Raw genomic sequence first — 18,819 nt, forward strand, 5'->3', positions numbered from 1 at the left:
CTCGATTCGGAGGGGCTAGGTCCACGACAGACCCCGAGTCTGGCGAGCGCCAGTCGGTGGCCGGGCACCGGGCGCTCCCGCGGGCTCCGGGAGCCCTCCCACTCTTGCCAACTTTCCCTGCCCTGGTGCCGGAGGAGGGCGCCTTTCCCGGTGGGTCGCGCGCGATACTTAAGGCGGCTCGGCTGGGCAAGGCGGTCGTCAGTCGGAGCCCCAGCAGCACCGTGGAGGCAGCGCGCGGCCGCAGGAGCCGGAGGAGGGGCATGGAGCCGCCGCGGGCCTGCTGAGCACCGGAACGCCGGCAGCCGGCGGCACGGTGAGCGCACCCAAGAGGCCGTAGCCTCTTACCGCGACCTGGGGACCCTGGGGCTCCGGGTAGCCAGGGCTACCGCCGCCCAATGCTTCCCGGCGGCAGTCGCTTGCACCATGTTCCCTACCCCCTCCTCCCTTTCTTCCGACATCCTGGGCTCCCGCAGCCTCTCCTTCTCCCTTCCTCCCTTGCGGCTCTTGTTTTGTGAATGAATTGGGGGTGGAGGGAGGCTGTGCGGGGAGCGAGGCTAGAGTGCCCCTCCCCCCAACTCACGCCCGCAGGGGGTTCACACCTGCGGGGACACCGAGATCTCCAGCGATCTGGGCCCTACAGCTCAGGTCTGTGAGATGAGTTCCTCCTCCTTGCCGGTTCAGAGAGGTCCAAGGGTGCCTAGGAGAGATTGGAGGAGCTCCAGCCGCTAGTGCAAGTTTCTGTACTGCCGTGCGTGAGCCGGGCTGCAGGGCGCACCTGTCAGTGGGAGAGTTGCTGCTAATCTTGCAGCCCTCAAAGTTCCTCTGCTGGGTAGGGAGGTGTGCGTCCTTGCCTGGATGTTTTTATTTCTTTTCATTGTCGTATGGGACAAGGAATCTGTAAAGCGCCCCCACCCTCATGCCCTTGAATCCAAGTGCGCCTTAGCTAGCCTGGGAGAGCTTTCTTGGATCTCTTCTGAGGATGGAGGAAGCAGCCCAGGATATAAGATCACATTCTGGTTAACCGGCTTGGGGAAATACAGTGTCCTCTCTGGGCAGAGGACCTCAACAAGAGCCCGTGCCAGAGCCAGACTGTACATAGAATATCCAGCTGCAGAACCTTCTTGGGTCTTCTGTAGGGAGATGGGTACCTCTTAATTCCTGAGGGGGAGGGGGTCCGGCCCCCGGATGGAGGGGGCTGGCAACTGCAGGGATGCTGCCTTTGTTTGCAGGCACTCCTTTGCCAAGGTACCTAGGGCCCTGAGAAGATGAGTAGGGTCTGGGCTGGCAGTTGTTCCTTGGCTTTTACGTTCCTTCCCAGCTGAGTCGTGGGAAACCTGCACGTGGGTGTGGCTGTGTGGCTTTAGCCATCGGGATGAAGCTCAAGCCCCGTGAGGAGCGTGGCGAGAGCTTCCTTAGCTGGCTTGGATCTGACCGGACAGCCTCTGGAACTGCACCGAGGCGGGGCGCCAGGACGCAGGTTGCTGGGCCAGCCACAGCACCTCCCGTCCCTTCTCAGAACGAGGAGGGCAGTAGGGCCCGCAGCGTCCCCTATGTATCAGCTCTAGCTGGAGACTAGGCAGGGGATGTATGCCTGGGGCTCCCTGAGCTGGGTGTGTGCAAGGAGGGTTGGGAGTCCTACAGAGGAAGCATGCAGCGGCTCCCGGGGCTGGTAGGGCAGGCTGCCCAGAGGACATGCTTCCCGGAGAGGCCAAGCTGCCAAGAGTTCTTTCCAATCTACACTGCTGGAAGAATGCTTTTGCGGATTTAAGCAGTGACTGTTCCGCACCCATCCTATGTGATGGATATCTCTGGCAGCAAAGTCTATTCCTATTGGGATGGTGCCTGGTTTCAGGGAGACCAGGACTGAAGCAGGTTTCCGAAGTGAGGGGTCATTGTCTAAGACAAGGATTCTCCAATCCGCACAGGTAGCAAAGAGACAGGAATGGAGGGCAGCCTCTCCTTCCCCCACTGCTTCCTAACGCTCCCACCTGGGAACCCTTGGGGGCTAACATGCATCTATTGTCAGGGAAATTACCTGAGATCTGAGAAGCAAGGAACCATTAGCATCCCTCTTAGGGATGGGGACAGTAAGTCTTTGGGCAAGGTCAGGTAGCCAGGAGGCAGTGGAGCTTGTCCAAACCTTGGTCTCCGATGCCAAGTCCTGGGCTCCTCTCATTAATGCACAGCTGTTCCCAACAGGATGGGGGCTAGAAACCCCAACTTAGTTACAAATGGGAACCTACACTGTTTGAGTGGCTGGGCCGGAAACATGCAGGCGAGCCTACCAGGACACTAGGACCAAGTAGGCGGAGCTCCCCAGCAGCCTTCTCTGCAGTGCTTGCAGAAGTCCCCTATAGCTCAGTTGCTGGGCTTGCAGCAGGGCTGTCCACACCCCAACTTCCCTCTCCCATCTCTTGGCCTTTTCTCCTGCCTCTCAAGTAAAGAAAACAGTGAAAGCCAACCCTGGGTAGTGTCTTACTGAAGGATGGAAGAGAGAAATGATTTGTGTCTGTCTGCCTTACACCCCTTTTACATCCCCTGCCCCTGTATTCTCCATGGGCATTTTGCTGTGCTGGGAATGGTCCCTTCCCAGGGTACACTTAACACTTAGAGGTGGTAGCTGTAGGCCTTGGGCTGCCTCCTGACCCATCTTCTCCCACACTGCCTGTAGAGCTGTCCCCTTTATGCCCAATGTACCCACAGAAGCTTATGGATTAAGAGCTTTGGGTCAGGCAGATCACACCTATCATATCCCAGGGGACTATCTGGCTTGTCTGTGATCAACACTATTCTACTGCCCTTACATGTCACGTGTTTGCTCCTGGAACATGCTATGAGGTTAGTTGTATAATACATTCTATGGGTCAAATAGCTAAAAAGGGAGTGGGTCAGTTAGAAATGTCAGAACTAGGACTTGAACCCCAGCAACTTAGGCTCTGAATTTCCAGTGGTCTTAGTCAAGTTCAGTAAGAAATAACGGTTTTTAATAATGGGTCATTTCTTTTGTCTTGGGCCTATCTTGAGAATGCTCAAGCTCCTTTTTTGACAAGAAATGCTGAACTTGCTGGGCAGTGGTGGTGCACGCCTTTAATCCTAGCACTTGGGAGGCAGAGGCAGACGGATTTCTGAGTTCGAGGCCAGCCTGGTCTACAGAGTGAGTTCCAGGACAGCCAGGGCTATATAGAGAAACCCTGACTCGAAAAAAGACCAAAAAGAAAAAAGAAAAGAAGAAAACAAGAAATAAATGCTGTCCCTGCCTGACCCACTATCTCTTTATCTTGTTCTTAGATGCCGGTGCAGCTGACTACAGCCCTGCGTGTGGTGGGCACCAGTCTATTTGCCCTGGTAGTGCTGGGAGGCATCCTGGCGGCCTATGTGACAGGCTACCAGTTTATCCACACAGAAAAGCACTACCTGTCCTTTGGCCTCTACGGTGCCATCCTGGGTCTACATCTGCTCATCCAGAGCCTGTTTGCCTTCCTGGAGCACCGTCGAATGCGCAGGGCAGGGCGCCCCCTCAAGCTGCACTGCTCCCAGAGGCCGCGTTCAGTGGCACTCTGCATTGCTGCCTACCAAGAGGACCCCGAATACCTGCGCAAGTGCCTTCGCTCAGCTCAGCGCATTGCCTTTCCAAACCTCAAGGTGGTCATGGTAGTGGATGGCAATCGCCAGGAAGATACCTACATGTTGGACATCTTCCATGAGGTGCTGGGTGGCACTGAGCAAGCTGGCTTCTTTGTGTGGCGTAGCAATTTCCATGAGGCAGGTGAAGGAGAGACAGAGGCCAGCCTGCAGGAAGGCATGGAGCGTGTGCGAGCTGTGGTGTGGGCCAGCACCTTCTCATGCATCATGCAGAAGTGGGGGGGCAAGCGTGAGGTCATGTACACTGCCTTCAAGGCCCTTGGCAACTCAGTGGACTACATCCAGGTAAGGCTGCCTCCCTTAGAGTTTGCGTATGGGCACACGTAACCAGCTGGGCATTCTGTCCTCCAGCAACTTTAAATCTGATGTAGGTCTTGGTGTTGTAGCTATCCCTCCTCTTCCCTAAACAAGGTGTAATAGTTCTAAAGAAACCTTGGGACTGACCAAATCTGGGCTGTGGTTCTGTTGATAACTGGGCAGACCTTGAACAGGTTCCCCATAACAACAGCAGCAAGAGGTACGCAACACCAACTCTATACCAGGTACTGCTGGTGTGTGCTTCAAACATCATTTTAACCCTTAATAATAGCTCTGCAGGTGAGCACTGCTCTAGGTTCACATAAATAAGGTAAAACAAGTTTAGAGAGTAACTTGCCTAATGTCAAACAGCTAGTAACAGTGCAGACCAGAATGTCAGCCAGGCTGCTTATCCAAGGCCTGCTGTTGATTCTTGTGTCTCACTACTGGCGACAGGGCGACTAAACACCATAAAGAAGTTTGAAGAGGGAGCTAGAGAAATGGCTTGGCAGTTAAGAACACTGGCTGTTCTAGTGGACCCGACCCACATTCCAACTCTAGAACCCGCATGACAGCTAACAACCTCTGTAATGTCAGGTCCAGGTTACCTGACACCCTCTTTATGGCCTTTGCAATCAATGCCCGCATGTGTTGTAGACTTACATACAGAGGAAACACCCATACACATTCAGTATAACAAGTAAAAGGATCCCACTAACAAATCACTCCACTTGTTTTGAGTTAGGACCACAAAGTCCCCATTCTTCCTAGTGTTAAATTCATGTCTGACATGGCAGCCGGAGAGACTCAGGTATATGAATGACCAACTTCCTTTTCCAGTGTTGGCACAGGTGGAACTCTAAACAGACCCTGCCCAGATCCTGATTAAGTGGTCATTGGCACCGGCCTGAAGTTCTATTAGGGTGGCAAGGTTTACATAGCTTAAAATTTCAAAGAACAAAAGATTAAGAAGTATACATTTCAGTACCAACTAGAAACAGACAACTGGGCTGCACAGGTTCTGTTAGTTGGGGGGGGGGGGCACATTTTGTTTGTTTTGTGGGGTTATTGTGTTTTGGTTCTTCCAGACAAGAGTTTCTGTGTGCATCCCTGACTGATGTGGAACTCAGCTGGCCTTTAAACTGAGGCGGCTCTGTGGGTCTGTCTGGCGGCTCCCTGGGACCTTCCCCAGCTCGGAGTCTGATGGGGGTACAAAAGAAGCAGAGCTGGTGCTGATGGCTGTAACAGTTCCCACTTAGCCTTCTGCTGCTGCTTTGTACCACCCTGTCTTTGAACATGAAGAGAACCAGACTGGGGGTGTCAGAAGCAACCTTCTTGTAGGCTAATGGGCACTTACCCAGCCAGGACCCATTTATTTATTTTAGGTTCTGGGAACTTAGGTGAGGGCCTTAGGACAGCAAACTTAGTAAAAGCTTTGATGGCACAGGATTGATTTAAGTTCATCTGCTCTGAGAACACTGACCACAGAGCCCAGTCATGGGCTTAGTAAACCAATTTCCTATTGAATGGTATGCCAAAGCCATATTAGTAACTTTAAAAAGCACACAGAAAAGGCTGATCATGATGGTTCACATTTTTAATCACAGCACTCAGGAAACAAGAGGCAGACAGATCTGTGAGTTCAAGGTTACCCTGGTCCTACATAGGATCCCACCATGGCCAGGACTACATAAAGAGGCCCTATCTCAGAGGGGGGGGGGGGGGGGGGTGGGAGGGAGGACAGGAAGTCAGTTACCATCCTAAGAGTTCCCAGCGCTCAGGTGCAGCTAGTAGTGCTATTTTATACCATGAGAGGAGTGGCTGCATTTGTAGGCAAGGTCTGAGGCAAGGTATGCTTGCTGGCAATGGCTGCCAGTTTCTGGGCTTATTCAGAGGAGGTCAGACAAGTGGAGCTGTTGGCCTGAGAGACTTGGCTGAGATCCCAAGCACGGGATGTTTTGTCTCTTGGAGGGGCTTTTGGGCAGGTAGGCTCGTCCCTATCACAAGGCTGTTGGGTCACCTGGAGGCCAGGGGTTGACATGAGAAGCTGCTAGCAAACTACCATTGGCTCACCTCCGCAGCAGGCCGACAACATCTGCTGGGGCTCCCTCCTTAGCCTTGTGGTCTCTGAACAGTCAAGAGTCCTTTTCTTCCTTCCCTTGTCTTTCACCTCCCCTTCCTACCTGGCACTGAGCAGTTTGCTGGAAGTGAATGTGAGTGGTCAGGCTCCTCGGGCAGTGCACTGCTTCCTCAAGTGACAGTTCTTGTACAGGCTTGAGATGCTAACAGTGCATCCTCCTGCAGGTGTGTGACTCTGACACTGTGCTGGACCCAGCCTGCACCATTGAGATGCTTCGAGTCTTAGAAGAAGATCCCCAAGTAGGAGGTGTTGGAGGAGATGTCCAAGTAAGAAGTAACCAAGGGTTCCTGGGGGTTGGGGCTGGCCTTTTCTGTTTCCAAATGCAGTGGGATAAAGCCTGGGAAATTCATCTCTTGACTTACTAGTACCTGGGAAGCACTTTCCCTGATAGTTCCTCTAGTCTTCAAGAGGTTCACTTCACTGACTGCCCAACTCAACTCAGTTCTTGCTCCTTGTGAATGTAAGGGGAGGGGAGAGTTAGGACATTTGAAGAGGGGGCTGGAGATGGCTCAGCTGCTTTTGCAGATGGCCCAGGTTCAATCCCCAGCATCCACATGGTAACACTATATATGCCATAACTGCAATTCTAGGGGACCTGACGCCCTCTTCTGACCTCCACTGGCATGGGTACCAGAGGCACACATACATACATGCCTCTGCACAATACCATGCAATTCCACACATAAAATAAGTTAAAAAAAATTTTTTTTGAAAGCCAGTGGATTTGGAGGGATACAGGATTTGGCTACTATAGGTCTCAAAAAGGACTTCCTTTTGAGTTGACAGTGTAGCAGGTAGCTCCCAAGTTAGTTCCTTGAAAAGCCCATGCTCTAGGGAACTTAGGCTAATGAGCTATAGGCAGTATACTAAGCACACAGACCCAGGTCTTTGTCAGAGGCCACTGCAGACAATATGTCATGTCCTCTTATAGGCTTTCCTAAGACAAGGCTCCTGAGAGCAGTGGCTCTAAGACATGGCACCCATCACTGGAATGCATTAACTGGGACTCAGTGCAGGAGCCAATATAAAGGTAGAGCTGGTGCTGGAGACTGAGGTTTTAAATGGCCACCCTAAGCTTCAGATTCCTGAGTTTAGAGCTAATGACCAGGAATTTGAGCAGCAGCCTATATAACTCAGGCTGGAAAGGCCTCAGATGAACACAGCATCTCTTCCCTTACAGATCCTCAACAAATATGATTCATGGATCTCCTTCCTGAGCAGTGTGAGGTACTGGATGGCTTTCAACGTGGAGCGGGCCTGCCAGTCCTACTTTGGCTGTGTGCAATGTATTAGTGGGCCTCTGGGCATGTATCGCAACAGCCTCCTTCAGCAGTTCCTGGAGGATTGGTACCATCAGAAGTTCCTAGGCAGCAAGTGCAGCTTTGGGGATGATCGGCACCTTACCAACCGAGTCCTGAGTCTTGGCTACCGGACTAAGTATACAGCACGCTCTAAGTGCCTCACAGAGACCCCCACTAGGTACCTTCGATGGCTCAATCAGCAAACCCGCTGGAGCAAGTCTTACTTTCGGGAATGGCTCTACAATTCTCTGTGGTTCCATAAGCACCACCTCTGGATGACCTATGAATCAGTGGTCACAGGTTTCTTCCCATTCTTCCTCATTGCTACAGTCATACAACTTTTCTACCGTGGCCGCATCTGGAACATTCTCCTCTTCCTGCTAACAGTGCAGCTGGTGGGCATTATCAAGGCTACCTATGCCTGCTTCCTTCGAGGCAATGCAGAGATGATCTTCATGTCCCTCTACTCCCTTCTCTATATGTCCAGCCTCTTGCCAGCCAAGATCTTTGCTATTGCTACCATCAACAAGTCTGGCTGGGGCACTTCTGGCAGGAAAACCATTGTCGTGAACTTCATTGGCCTAATCCCCGTGTCCATCTGGGTGGCAGTTCTTCTAGGGGGGTTAGCCTACACAGCTTACTGCCAGGACCTGTTCAGTGAGACCGAGCTAGCCTTCCTAGTCTCTGGGGCCATCCTGTATGGCTGCTACTGGGTGGCCCTCCTTATGCTGTATCTGGCCATTATTGCCCGGAGGTGTGGGAAGAAGCCAGAACAGTATAGCCTGGCTTTTGCGGAGGTGTGATATAATCTCCAAGTAAAGTGGGAAACGTGCAATGGGTAAGGGAGGGAATGGAAAAGATGGGGTGGGAGGGAGGAGGGTGTGTTGTGTTCTAGTTTCATGGCTGAAAGGACCGATCTGAAACGCAAATAATAATGACTGTGGTATGGCCTGGGTAGCTCTGCTCAGCAGAAGCATGGCACTGGGCAGATGGGCTTGTATGTTTCTAGGCTGCTCATCTGCCTGCCCTTGCACAGGTAGTGAACTCTTTGAAATGATTTTACTTCTTTCTGGGAACTATTGAGAACCCAGAAGTGTGCTAAAATAAGTGCTAAATTCCATCCTGTGTCAACTTCTGGTACAGAAACAAGCAATGACAGCTCATAGAACATATCCTCCTAGCCCAGCTGAACATGACGAGGAGTTCCTGTCAAGTGTTACTGTCCCATACAGGCTACTGTCCCATTTCCCTAACCTCTGATTAGCCATTAATGCGATAAGACTGTGCCTGAGATAACGAGGCTGGGAAGCCTGACCTTTGGTCAAAAAACAGGGTCTAAGAAATGGTGCTTTATGTAATTAATATATTCCACTCCACACCAAAACATCCCAGGGATGAGCCAAGTCACCAGAAGTAAGTAATGAGTCTGGTGGGGATTTTCTGTCTGTTTGGGTGCAGAGTACAAAGCAAAGTTTGTAATGCACCAACACAAAAGCTGCCCAGTTGTTCTGTTGCATATTTGTCATCCAAGCACTTAGAAGAAGAAAGAGATGAGAGGGTCAAGGTTAGGCTAGACTATGAGGTCCTCACTGTCTCATACAAAAATGGTTTGATGGGAGGATCAAAGATTGTCATGGTGCTAAAAACCATGGATGCCTTGGAGTGAATGTGTTCCAACTGAAAACTGCTTGGTCTTTTACAAAATTCCCCAAATTGTCAAGAGAACTTGCTGGGCAGAATGGATGTTTTAGCCGTCTACTGGGAAGACTCAACCCCAGTGGATTCAGATAAGAAGTCTTTAGTTATTCTAGCTCATTCCTACCTGAATGCCTCTCACATGTGGCTCTCATCCTGCTTGCTATTTCAATCTCTTCAGAGCTGCGCACGTCGCTTAGTTGTTTTCTGGTGGGGAGAGCAGCAGTTACCTCTTCATTTTCATGGGTAAATTCCCATATGACCATGGTAGAGAATAGACTCTTACAAGGCTTTCAAGGCTGTTCCCTACATGCATGGAGGTAACAACAGCCTCTGGCCACAGCGTTTGTCATCCAGGACTGGTCAGGACCTCGGCACTGGTTAGTTAGCATGTGTAACTTTCTTGACAATCATTCCCAAAGGAAAGCTTTCTGGAGCTGCCCAAATGAACCTTCAAATCCAAGTTGGTCATCTTTGAGAGCATCCATTCTCAGTGGCTTCTCCAAGGAATTTTACGGCTAGAATAGTAGATGCACCTCCACTTGCTGCTTCAGTCCAGAAACCAAAGTAGGAGCTGGAACTGGTCCAACAGTCTTCAGTCCTCTTACAGCCCTCACTGGCTGCCGATTTCCTTGTTTCTCTTGAGTAACGTGGACAAGCTTTTACACTCTTTTGAAGTCAAGACCAGATTGCTTTGGCTTTGAAACGTGGGATCATGACTAAGCCTTTGACTTTGTGGGCTACTTACAATTTCCCCGAACATTTGTTCTCTGAGGGACCAGCTAACCCCTCAGAACCAACTGGGTTGGAGAACAGTGTACATAGGTGCTTCCTACAAAGGAATGAAGTGCACGCCAAACCACCGATGGGCCATCCCTTGTATTTCCCTTCCTCGTATGAACAAAAGGGGTTTTCCAGGTGTAGCTAACAGTTGCCACAGCACACAAACCTCAAGTTCCTAGTAAAACTGCTGGCTGGTGTGAGGCCCAACTCATGGTGGCTGAGGAGCAGCAGCCGTTTGTCACAGGAGCACTACAGTGGAGACAATCCAGTCAACTTCAGGACTCAGACTAAGGGCTTGTTTTTCTTCAGCTTTTACTTGAAGGTTACAGGACAATGGACTCTGGATGAAAACTGGTTTTCTACCGTCAGCTCTTCTGCCTTGCACTGTGGTCAACTCTCCTCAGATTAAAGATGCAGGTACAGTAGTGAGCTTACAACATTTGACCTCGACTGGATTTCCTAATTTATTTTATAAGCAGCAAAACTAAACTGGGTCTACAGCTGTATCCCTGTTTCTTGCAAGGGAAGAGCCTTTATACAATTAGACTCATTTTGGTTTTTCCTCATTGACAATTTCAGCCTCTTTTGTATTATTTCTATAATAACTTGTATATTTTTTCCTGCTTTTTTATTAAATAAGGAGGGAACTTTATTTAACATTAAGGGTGGGAGGGAATCAGAAAGGAGGATAATATCATATCATGCTCTTGGCACAGCCACTGAGCACAATGCACAGGCCTCGTGCCTCTTAAGCAAAGTCACAGTATACAGGTGTGCAGCTGGAGCTCATCTTCTTCAGCTAAGCTTTTATCTACAGTTCTACCTTCACCTTGCCTATGACCTTCAAAGTCCAGGAGGTGCCCCTGTTCCTCCAGGTTGACAGACAGGTCATAGGAACACCTCAGAAAGTGTGGAACTCTACCAGGACCCTTCTCAGAATGATCCTTCTCTGCTTCACCATCTCTGCCATCTTTCTCACCGTTCTTACAAGCTGTAGTCAGTGCAGGTGCCACAGCCAATGTCCCCTCAACCATCCCCCCAGCTTTTACAGCTTCCGCTCTGCCTTGTCCTTCTACACCTCTGGGCCTCTTGAAAGCAAAGCCCTCCTGTTGTCATTCTCTTTGCTGATGTCCATGTTCTCACTCCAGCATCAACTAGTGAGGATTCAAGCTGAGGACCACGGCTCTGCCTTTTCCAGAACCACCTCTGCACTCTGGGTAGTGGTGCTGAGCTTTGCCCAGCAGTATGAAACCTAAGTCCCTCTCTTGAATCTAATGCTCAGGAGGTTGTATCTCATCTTCTGGCACCACTACCTCAAGGGTGAGATACTTAGAGGTGAGCTGAAGCCCTGCTGAACTTGTAGTTGCAGGATGACCCAGCTCTCAGCCAATTCTCATTCATGAGGCCACTGGTGGTCACCCTAGTTCTATGGAAGGTGTCTAGCCAGTTCCTCCAGTTCCCATCTTATTTAGCTAACAAACGGCAGAGCTTTTGCTGTGCTGAGGCCACCTGCACAAGGCAGCTGTTAGGGCACAGATCTTGGCCGGGTTCACATGCACCGGGTTCGCATTCTTCTCCTCTTCTTGCTCTACTCCTTTGTCCTTAACGGTGAAGGTCAGTCTCTCCTTGGAATGAATGGCATACTTCTCAGTGAGGCCCTGCAGGTCTCAAGCACCATGCATGTGTGCTGATGCTTAACTTCTGGTCTATCTCCTCCAACAGCTTAGTCCTCTTCTCTGCCAAGACCTTCTGTAGCTCTTCACTCTCCCAGCTGTGGTGTTCCCAGGGCAGGGGTCATTCTCTTCTAACGTCTGAGTTAGGAGTACTGTCCTTGTGGCTCTTCTCCAAAGGCCATGGGAGCTGAAGTTGGATATTCTAAACCCCTCTTTCTTAACAGTGACTTTCAAGAGTTTCAACATCAATTTGGCTGTAACTGTTTCAAAGAGCATCTCCTACTTTGTAGCTGCCCAGAATACTGTGCAGTGCCATTAGAGACCTGAGTTTCTGTCACCCCATAGCCCCACCTGTTGTCCACTGTAGGTGCCATTCTGGTGCTGTTTTTTGTACTCCAAATGTTGCTGTGGCAGCTTGATGACTCCTTAAAACTAAGTTGGCCTCACTGGGCTGCCACCAAGTCCTGACACAAAATGCAGACAATTTTGGGTGACAAGGCAGCCGCTATCCTGTTGCTGGCAACCATGAGCAGCTGCTCCTGGCCCCATTGTTTTCGTTGCCCTTGGAGACTGGCTTTTTTGTTGTTTATCAGGTCAAGAATTTTTTTACTGCACTTATCAAAATAAAAATTCTTACATAACTCTGGCGTGTCCATTGCTATGACAAAGAACCAAAGTAAACTTTAAGGAGCTAAAGTTCATCATGGCTCCCATTTCTGGTTTATCAACTGACTGTCTTTGGGCACAAGGTGAGGCAGAGTATCACAGAATGGACAGACCAAAGGACGGACGGACAGCACAGCTCCTCACCTGGAAGCCGCAGGGAAGCAGAGGGCTTAAAGGAAGCCAGGGAGGAAATATACTCTCAAGGCCATGGCCACAGTGACAGCTTTCCTTGGCTGTGCTTTGCCTCCCAAAGTCTAAAGCACTTCTCCATTAGCCTCTTAAACCAGGACTCGACCACGAGCTGTTTCTTCCTTATGTTCAAGAACCACCTCCAGGCTCTATCAGAGAGCTGTGCTGGGGACCAAGTCTTCAACACATGAGTGCTGGAGGTAGAGTTCAAATGTAAAAATACAACTGAGATCTCAGAACTATGTCCTCTTATACTTAATAAGCCTAGCTCTTTAGTTTTAAAAGGATTAGTGGTAGAAATGGAATCAGTGAAATTCAAAAGTAGAAAAAGAGGCCAGCAAGATGGCCCAGGAGTAAAAGGTACCTACTACCAAGCCTGATGACTGGAGTTCAAGCCTTGAGATCCATCCGGTACAAGGCGAGCCCATCCCACCCCAACTGTCTGGCTTCCACACCTGCTATCAGCAGTGAGTGCACACACACCACTCACACATCTTAAATGCTGACTTAAAAAATTTCACAAATAAGGTAAGTTGTCACGGTTGCTTCACTTTGGAGAATTAAGCCATTAGGCCACCAGATACTACACATGCAGGATGGCTTATTTTCTATTGTAGACGTCAGAATCTCACACTCCTCAAATTATTCTACAAAATAGAATTGGAAGAATGAGTGAAGGCCAACCAAAGCTTGTTTCCTCAAATACAAGCATGTTGGATGGCAGGTAATAAACAGGGTTGTTGTCATTTTAAAAAAAGACAAGCAGAGAGCAAACTTACCCACTGTGGAACAGAGAACAAAATGGAGCCAACAGCAGCAGCCCTCTCACCCATTTATTAAAGAAACAGTAAGAAAAGATACAATGGAGGAAAACCACCAACCATCCTTCACATCAAGCTGAACACAGCACAGTGATTTCCCTTTCATCCCTCCACCCCCACCCCAGTCCCCCACTTCCCATCCATCGCAGTTTAAGTTTTGAGGTTCTTTGATTGGGAGGACCANTGAGGAGGGAGCTGGACGATCGGAGGAACCTTAAATCTGTCCACCTCTAAGTCCCAGAAGAAAGGAGCCGCAGGCCCAGTCAAGCAGAAATGTGGTGGGTCTGTGATGTGGGTGTCCACCTCCCATTCTGTGTTCAAGCCCCCAGGGAAAGGTCTGGCAGTAGAACATGACTAGGTCCAGGGAGCCCAGGTCAGAGTTACTGAAGCACGGTCCGCTCACCAATGCAGCGTCACTAGACAGCAAGCGAGCCAATTCTCCAGTGGTGAGCGGGGAATTAGGACCTGCAGGCCAATGTATCCCTNAGGAAAAGTCCACGAGAACAGTTCAAGGAACTAGTAAGAAACAGGGGCAGAAAGCTGTGGGACAAAAGCACAGAGGCTTCCGGAAGGCCAGAGAGCCTTTTCCTTGAGGCCAGGATCACCCCTATCTGCCAAAGTCCATGGCTCACAAATAACATTTTGCCTTTAGTCAAGAAAAAAGCAGAGGAAAAAGAAGGCTCATTTGAACTTGAGCCCCAGCTATGTTCTTCAGACTGTAGTTCCGTATCTACTCTTTTATCTAAGAGACAGCCCCAGCTCAGAACCACAGTGCTTAAATAGCACAGTGGCCCTGGAAGAAAAATGGTATTTAAGGGGGTAACATTCCATTTGGGTACATTGCAGCCATTGGACCCCCTGGTCTGGGGAAAGCAGCTGGATTTGAGCCAGGGAGGCTGCCCNCCCNAGGAAATGGGACCAAAGTCTTGCCTACAGGGCCATTCATCCTTGGAAAGGAAGCTGGGTTAAGGCCCAGGGCTCCCGTTGGTCTTGCAAAAGAAGCTGGGTTGATACCCACAGGGCCTGCTGGAGAAGAACCCAGGTGCCCAGCAGCTGACCTGGGGAAAGCAACTTGACCTGGGCCTAACGGACCAGCAGACCTTGGGAAGGCAGCTGGACTTGGACCCTGCAGGCCAGTGGCCCTTGGAAAGTTAGCTGGGTTGGGGCCTAGTGGCCCAGAGGCTCTTGNGAAAACTGCATGATTTGAGCCCTGGAGGCCAGCAGACCTCTGAAAGGTACCTGGATTTGAGGCCAATGTGCCAGAAGACTGAGAGAAGGCATTTGGGTTCAGTCCTCCTGATCCTGTCCCCCTTGGAAAGACTCCAGCATTTACCCCCATGGGGCCACCTGGTCTTGAGAAATGAGCTGAATTAGGACCCATGGGGCCAGGAGCCCTTGACATGGGAGAGGGATTTGGCCCTGGAAGGCCAAGTCCTCGAGAGCTAGGACCTGTGTTTGGACNTATGGGGCCAGGTACTCTTGTCATGGTGGGCGGGTTTGTGCCCATGTTTCCAGAAGCCTGGGAAAAAGAAACTGAATTTGTCCCTAAAAGACCTGCTGCCCTCAGGATGGGAGCAAGATCTAAGCCTTGAGGTCCAGCCATTCTTAAGTTAAGACCAGATCCTGTACCCAAGAGGCCACCTGCTCTGTTGTCCAGATTTGGGCCTGGGCCTAGGCCACCAGCTCTTGGGTTGGGCCCAAGACCTGGTCCTAAGCCACCAGCTCGTGGGTTGGGCCCCAGGCCTGGGCCTGGAAACATACCCGACCTAGGGGCCGGGTTTGTACCTAAAAAGCTTGATCGCAGATTTGGACTTGGTCCAGGACCCAGGCCAACTGGCCTAGGATTGGGAGGACCAGTCCCAGAGGACAAAACACCTGCCCTCATGTTGGGTCCACATCCAGGGCCCATGGGGCCACCACTTCTAGGGTCAGGACTTGCTCCCAGGAGTCCGCCTGCCCTTGGGTTGGCCATAGGACCAGGTCCAGGAAGCCCTCCTAATCTGGGGTTAGACATAGGCCCTGGGCCTGGAAGAGCCCCTGTTCTAGGGTTTAAACCTGGTCCTGGTCCTGGTCCTGGTCCCAACAGGCCTCCTGGCCTTGGGAAGGAAACTGCACCTGTGCCAGTGGGATTCATCCCTCTTGGGAAAGAAGTCATGCCTGGGTCTCGAGCACCAGCAGCAAAGTGTGCTGGATTTGACGCCAACGAGCCTGATGGATTTGGAAAAGGAGCTGCATTCCTTGGAAATGGAGCCAGGTTCCCACCAAGAGAACCTGCTGCCATAAGGAAAGGATCTGAGTTCACACCCATTGGGTGGCCTGCGTTCATAACAGGCCCTCCGTCCAGCCGTCCTCGAGGTGGCAATGGAGCACGAGTCCAAGGAGTTGGTCGCTCTCTAGGGAAAATCCGGGGTTCTTTCATACTTTCTTGGGGACGTTGGTGATAATAGGCTTGGGGCGAGTTTTGAAAAGGATCTTGTTTTTGATGAGTGCTGTCACCAAGTACTGGGTGCCAGTCCCTCGACCGGGCTCATCACAGTCCTGCTTCCCAGGAGTGTGTTTGACAAGGACTGCAAAAGGTTTCTCCAGGTGGATGATNTTCCCATACAGGATATGATGGCCCACGATCAGCACAGGGATTCCCTTTGGCAGAACAGAAGGAGATGCCTGAGGTTGAGGGCAAGGCTGTTCCTTTCAGGGGCCTTTTAAAGCTGCTCTTGCAGCAATGCTGGCACCTCCAGCCCCTGGTCTGGCTCTATCACTGTTAAAAAACCACATTGGCAATCCACCCTTGTGCCCTTTCATTCTTTGTAGCCCCGTAAACAGCAGTTCTACTTTTAGGACTCTAGCAGATTCCCAACGGCTCCATTCCTCTGCTACTCCAGAAGGTGGGGACAGCAAGCAGCTAGATCTATAGACTGGCTAATCTGGAGCAACAAACCCAAGGACAGTCCTCACGCTGGGTCCTGGGAGCACCACCTTGGTGGAGCTTGCTTTATTGAGGCATAAGGCAGGGAAAGAAAAGCCCCCTCACCTCAGTGGTGTAATGTAGGTCTCCCAGGAGGTTTCCAGCTAATCCGGTGCTGTAGCGAGCCTCGATCTCCCCCTGTAGCTCNATCAGCACCCATTCTGCCAGGCCTTCAGCCCCCGTACTGAAAGTAAAGGGCTGGCGGTTACAATATTTTTGAATGGTGAAGGATGAGTAGTGTCCTACACCTACACCACCATTAGAAGCCCAAAGGAACTCTGTTGAATACAAGTTCTCGGGAAACTGGGTAGTACTGAGAACTGAAATATAGTTCTTAATGCAAGAATGTATAGGAGATGTACCTGAGGACCCTAATTCCTTCAGAAGAGTGTAAAACCAGTATAGCCCTTAACACTCAAGCTAAGTAAAATCTTAAAATGTACTCACCTGGAAATAACAATTTGCACCATGAGCCTTCCTTCTTTAAAAATGCAACTGAAAAACTAGAGGGGGAGAAAAAAACCTTTTAGGATAGCAATAATTATAAACAACTATATTTATCACTTAATTGTGTAATAGGCACTTTCCCCACTTTCAGACAGGATCTCTAGTGCACGCTGCCCTTGAACTCTCTATGGCTGAGGCTGACCTTTAACTTCTGATTCTCCTGCCAGAGGTTCACAAATGCTAGGTCAGCGTTCTGCCAACTGAGTTTTACACTTCCAGCCCAATGTGTGGCAGGAACTTAGAATTCTAAGTGCTTTTAAACATGTTACTCTATTGCTCTAGCAATGTCAAAAGGGTTAGGCTTTCTTGCTGTTTCTGAACATATAGCTTACAGCTGTTAATGACAATCATTGGACTGGTGATCCACTCAGGTGTATTACAACAAATGGTAAGGCAATGTTTTTTCCTTTCTTTCTTTTGAGACAGGGTTTCTTTCACTGTGTAACTCTGGTGATCCTGAAGCTGTGTAGACCAGACTAGCCTTGAACTCATAAAGATCCATCTGCCTCCCCAGTTGTGTGTTTAAAGGCTTGTGCCACATGCCCAGTAGTAAGCTGATTTCTTTTTATTTTTTTTCAAGAGCCAACTATTTTATTCAAACCAGTGAGTTTTGAGTTTGAACATTTACCTGATATGCGATAAAAATTTGAGAGCAGAAGGTATACATTCCCCTACAAGGAAGCTATGTTGTATTTGTTTGTATATTTACATGTGTATAGTAAGCTGATTTCTAATGTAACTCAGCTACAGACTGCCTTTCACTTAGATGGGGGAGGGAGATCCTGTATCTTCACATTATACAACAGCGCCACCAGGTGGCAATTTGGAGCACCCTAAAAGTCTGCGGCTAGCTGGCTTCATTTTCCCTTATACCTGCCATTAAGAGAGATTGGATTGGGGAATCAAAGCTACAGTTTTTGGTTGTCTCTTGAATGAGACAATATATAGTGTTACCAGTCATGGTACAAAACGCCAACAGATTTTATAATTGTACTCAAAACTCAGAAAAAATATTAATCAGGATTTTTTTTTTCTGTCCTGGGACTTGGTATAGCATATTCTTAACCTCAGCTTCTAGAGAGCTAGGTCTATAAGGGGCAGCTGCCATTTGAGGGGTTTCTTTACTGGTTCTCGTCACTTTGGACCTCCAGTAGGCTTATATCATGACAGAACCTCTTTCCAGAGCACCAAACACACTGGGTCAGCAGTTAACATATTTTAAATGTTTACTATGGACTACATACTATGCACATGTGTACATGGTATCTCAGCCAACACAGCAACTCTAATAATAACCATTTATTCCTAATTGCATTTGAGGATACTGGGTCATATACAAATAAAAATCATGTATTCATATGTGGAACACACTCAACTAGAGTATAGAGAGCAAAGACAAGAAACTAGCCCATCTAGTTACTTAAAAGTCACTACTTAATTTTCCCTTCCTAAAGGACAGAACTAGGTATCAGCAAGAATGAAGAGGAATCAGGAGAGCATGCAGCCAGTAACACGTGTAAGTGCTGTTTATATCAGCACAAGGGCACCAGCACTAGAGCCGTGAGTGAGTGAGTGAGTGAGTCTCTGTACCCAAAGAGGTTGTGGCCCTACGGAGAAAAGGCAAAACTTTGGCTTCAAAGGCAAAGATCTTTGTGCTTATGAGACCATTCGCAGAACTTAACCTTTGAAACAAGGTCCATCTTTGAATTTCCAATCCTTCTGTTTTAATCTCATACACTGGATCAAAGGCACTGAGTCCTGCTTCCAGAGCATCTCCAAAGTGAATCAATCCAAATTCAAAAGGCTGAAGTTCAGGTTCCAGCTTGTAAAGTGGAAAGCTACTGTAAGATCACGCTCAGGTCACTAAATGACTAGGGGCTGACACCTAGATGATGACTCACTAGTGTCATGACTAAATATAACTCATGCAAGACTTAGACTCCTATTGAGAACAGCTAATATTTTAGATTGGGAAGTAAGCAATTCAGCATTTGACAGTCTAACTTTGATTATAATTCATGAAGTATGTAATAGATTGTAAAAGGCCAAGGCCGAACAGACCCAGTTCTTTCAAGTAAGCTTTTGTTGACTGATACTGTATATGATGTGTAAGCTGCCCCCCCCAAAAAAAAAAAAAAAA

General features: G+C 49.3%; 3 protein-coding genes across 4 annotated transcripts in view; 1 reads left to right on the forward strand and 2 right to left on the reverse strand.

The window, feature by feature from the left end:
* Positions 1–222: 222 nt before the first annotated feature.
* On the forward strand, positions 223–10,634 carry Has3 (hyaluronan synthase 3). 2 transcript variants are annotated; one of them, XM_029480765.1, is made up of 4 exons: positions 223–313; positions 3,289–3,927; positions 6,244–6,345; positions 7,260–10,634. In XM_029480765.1, exons 2-4 carry the CDS (start codon positions 3,289–3,291, stop codon positions 8,181–8,183), a joined length of 1,665 nt encoding a protein of 554 aa, XP_029336625.1. In that variant the 5' UTR covers positions 223–313; the 3' UTR covers positions 8,184–10,634. The 2 variants fall into 2 exon arrangements, with proteins under 2 accessions (XP_029336625.1, XP_029336626.1); XM_029480766.1 differs by lacking the exon at positions 223–313 and adding an exon at positions 566–645.
* Positions 10,635–13,205: 2,571 nt separating this feature from the next.
* Positions 13,206–18,819, reverse strand: part of LOC110300327 (chromosome transmission fidelity protein 8 homolog) — a 10,381-nt gene continuing 4,767 nt past the window's right edge. The window contains exons 2-4 of the mRNA XM_021170465.1: positions 16,620–16,675; positions 16,239–16,356; positions 13,206–15,847 (exon numbers count right to left, since the gene is read on the reverse strand). Of these exons, the coding sequence (XP_021026124.1) occupies positions 15,623–15,847; positions 16,239–16,356; positions 16,620–16,642 (366 nt within the window). The 5' untranslated portion in view covers positions 16,643–16,675 and the 3' untranslated portion in view covers positions 13,206–15,622. The remainder of the gene's footprint in view (positions 15,848–16,238; positions 16,357–16,619; positions 16,676–18,819) is intronic.
* Positions 13,207–15,646, reverse strand: LOC110300326 (chromosome transmission fidelity protein 8 homolog). The gene has a single exon (XM_021170464.2). It carries the CDS (start codon positions 15,624–15,626, stop codon positions 14,019–14,021), a length of 1,608 nt encoding a protein of 535 aa, XP_021026123.1. The 5' UTR covers positions 15,627–15,646; the 3' UTR covers positions 13,207–14,018.

The sequence above is a fragment of the Mus caroli genome, chromosome 8 (genome assembly GCF_900094665.2).
Source record: "Mus caroli chromosome 8, CAROLI_EIJ_v1.1, whole genome shotgun sequence".
In the NCBI taxonomy this organism is placed as follows: Eukaryota; Metazoa; Chordata; class Mammalia; order Rodentia; family Muridae; genus Mus; species Mus caroli.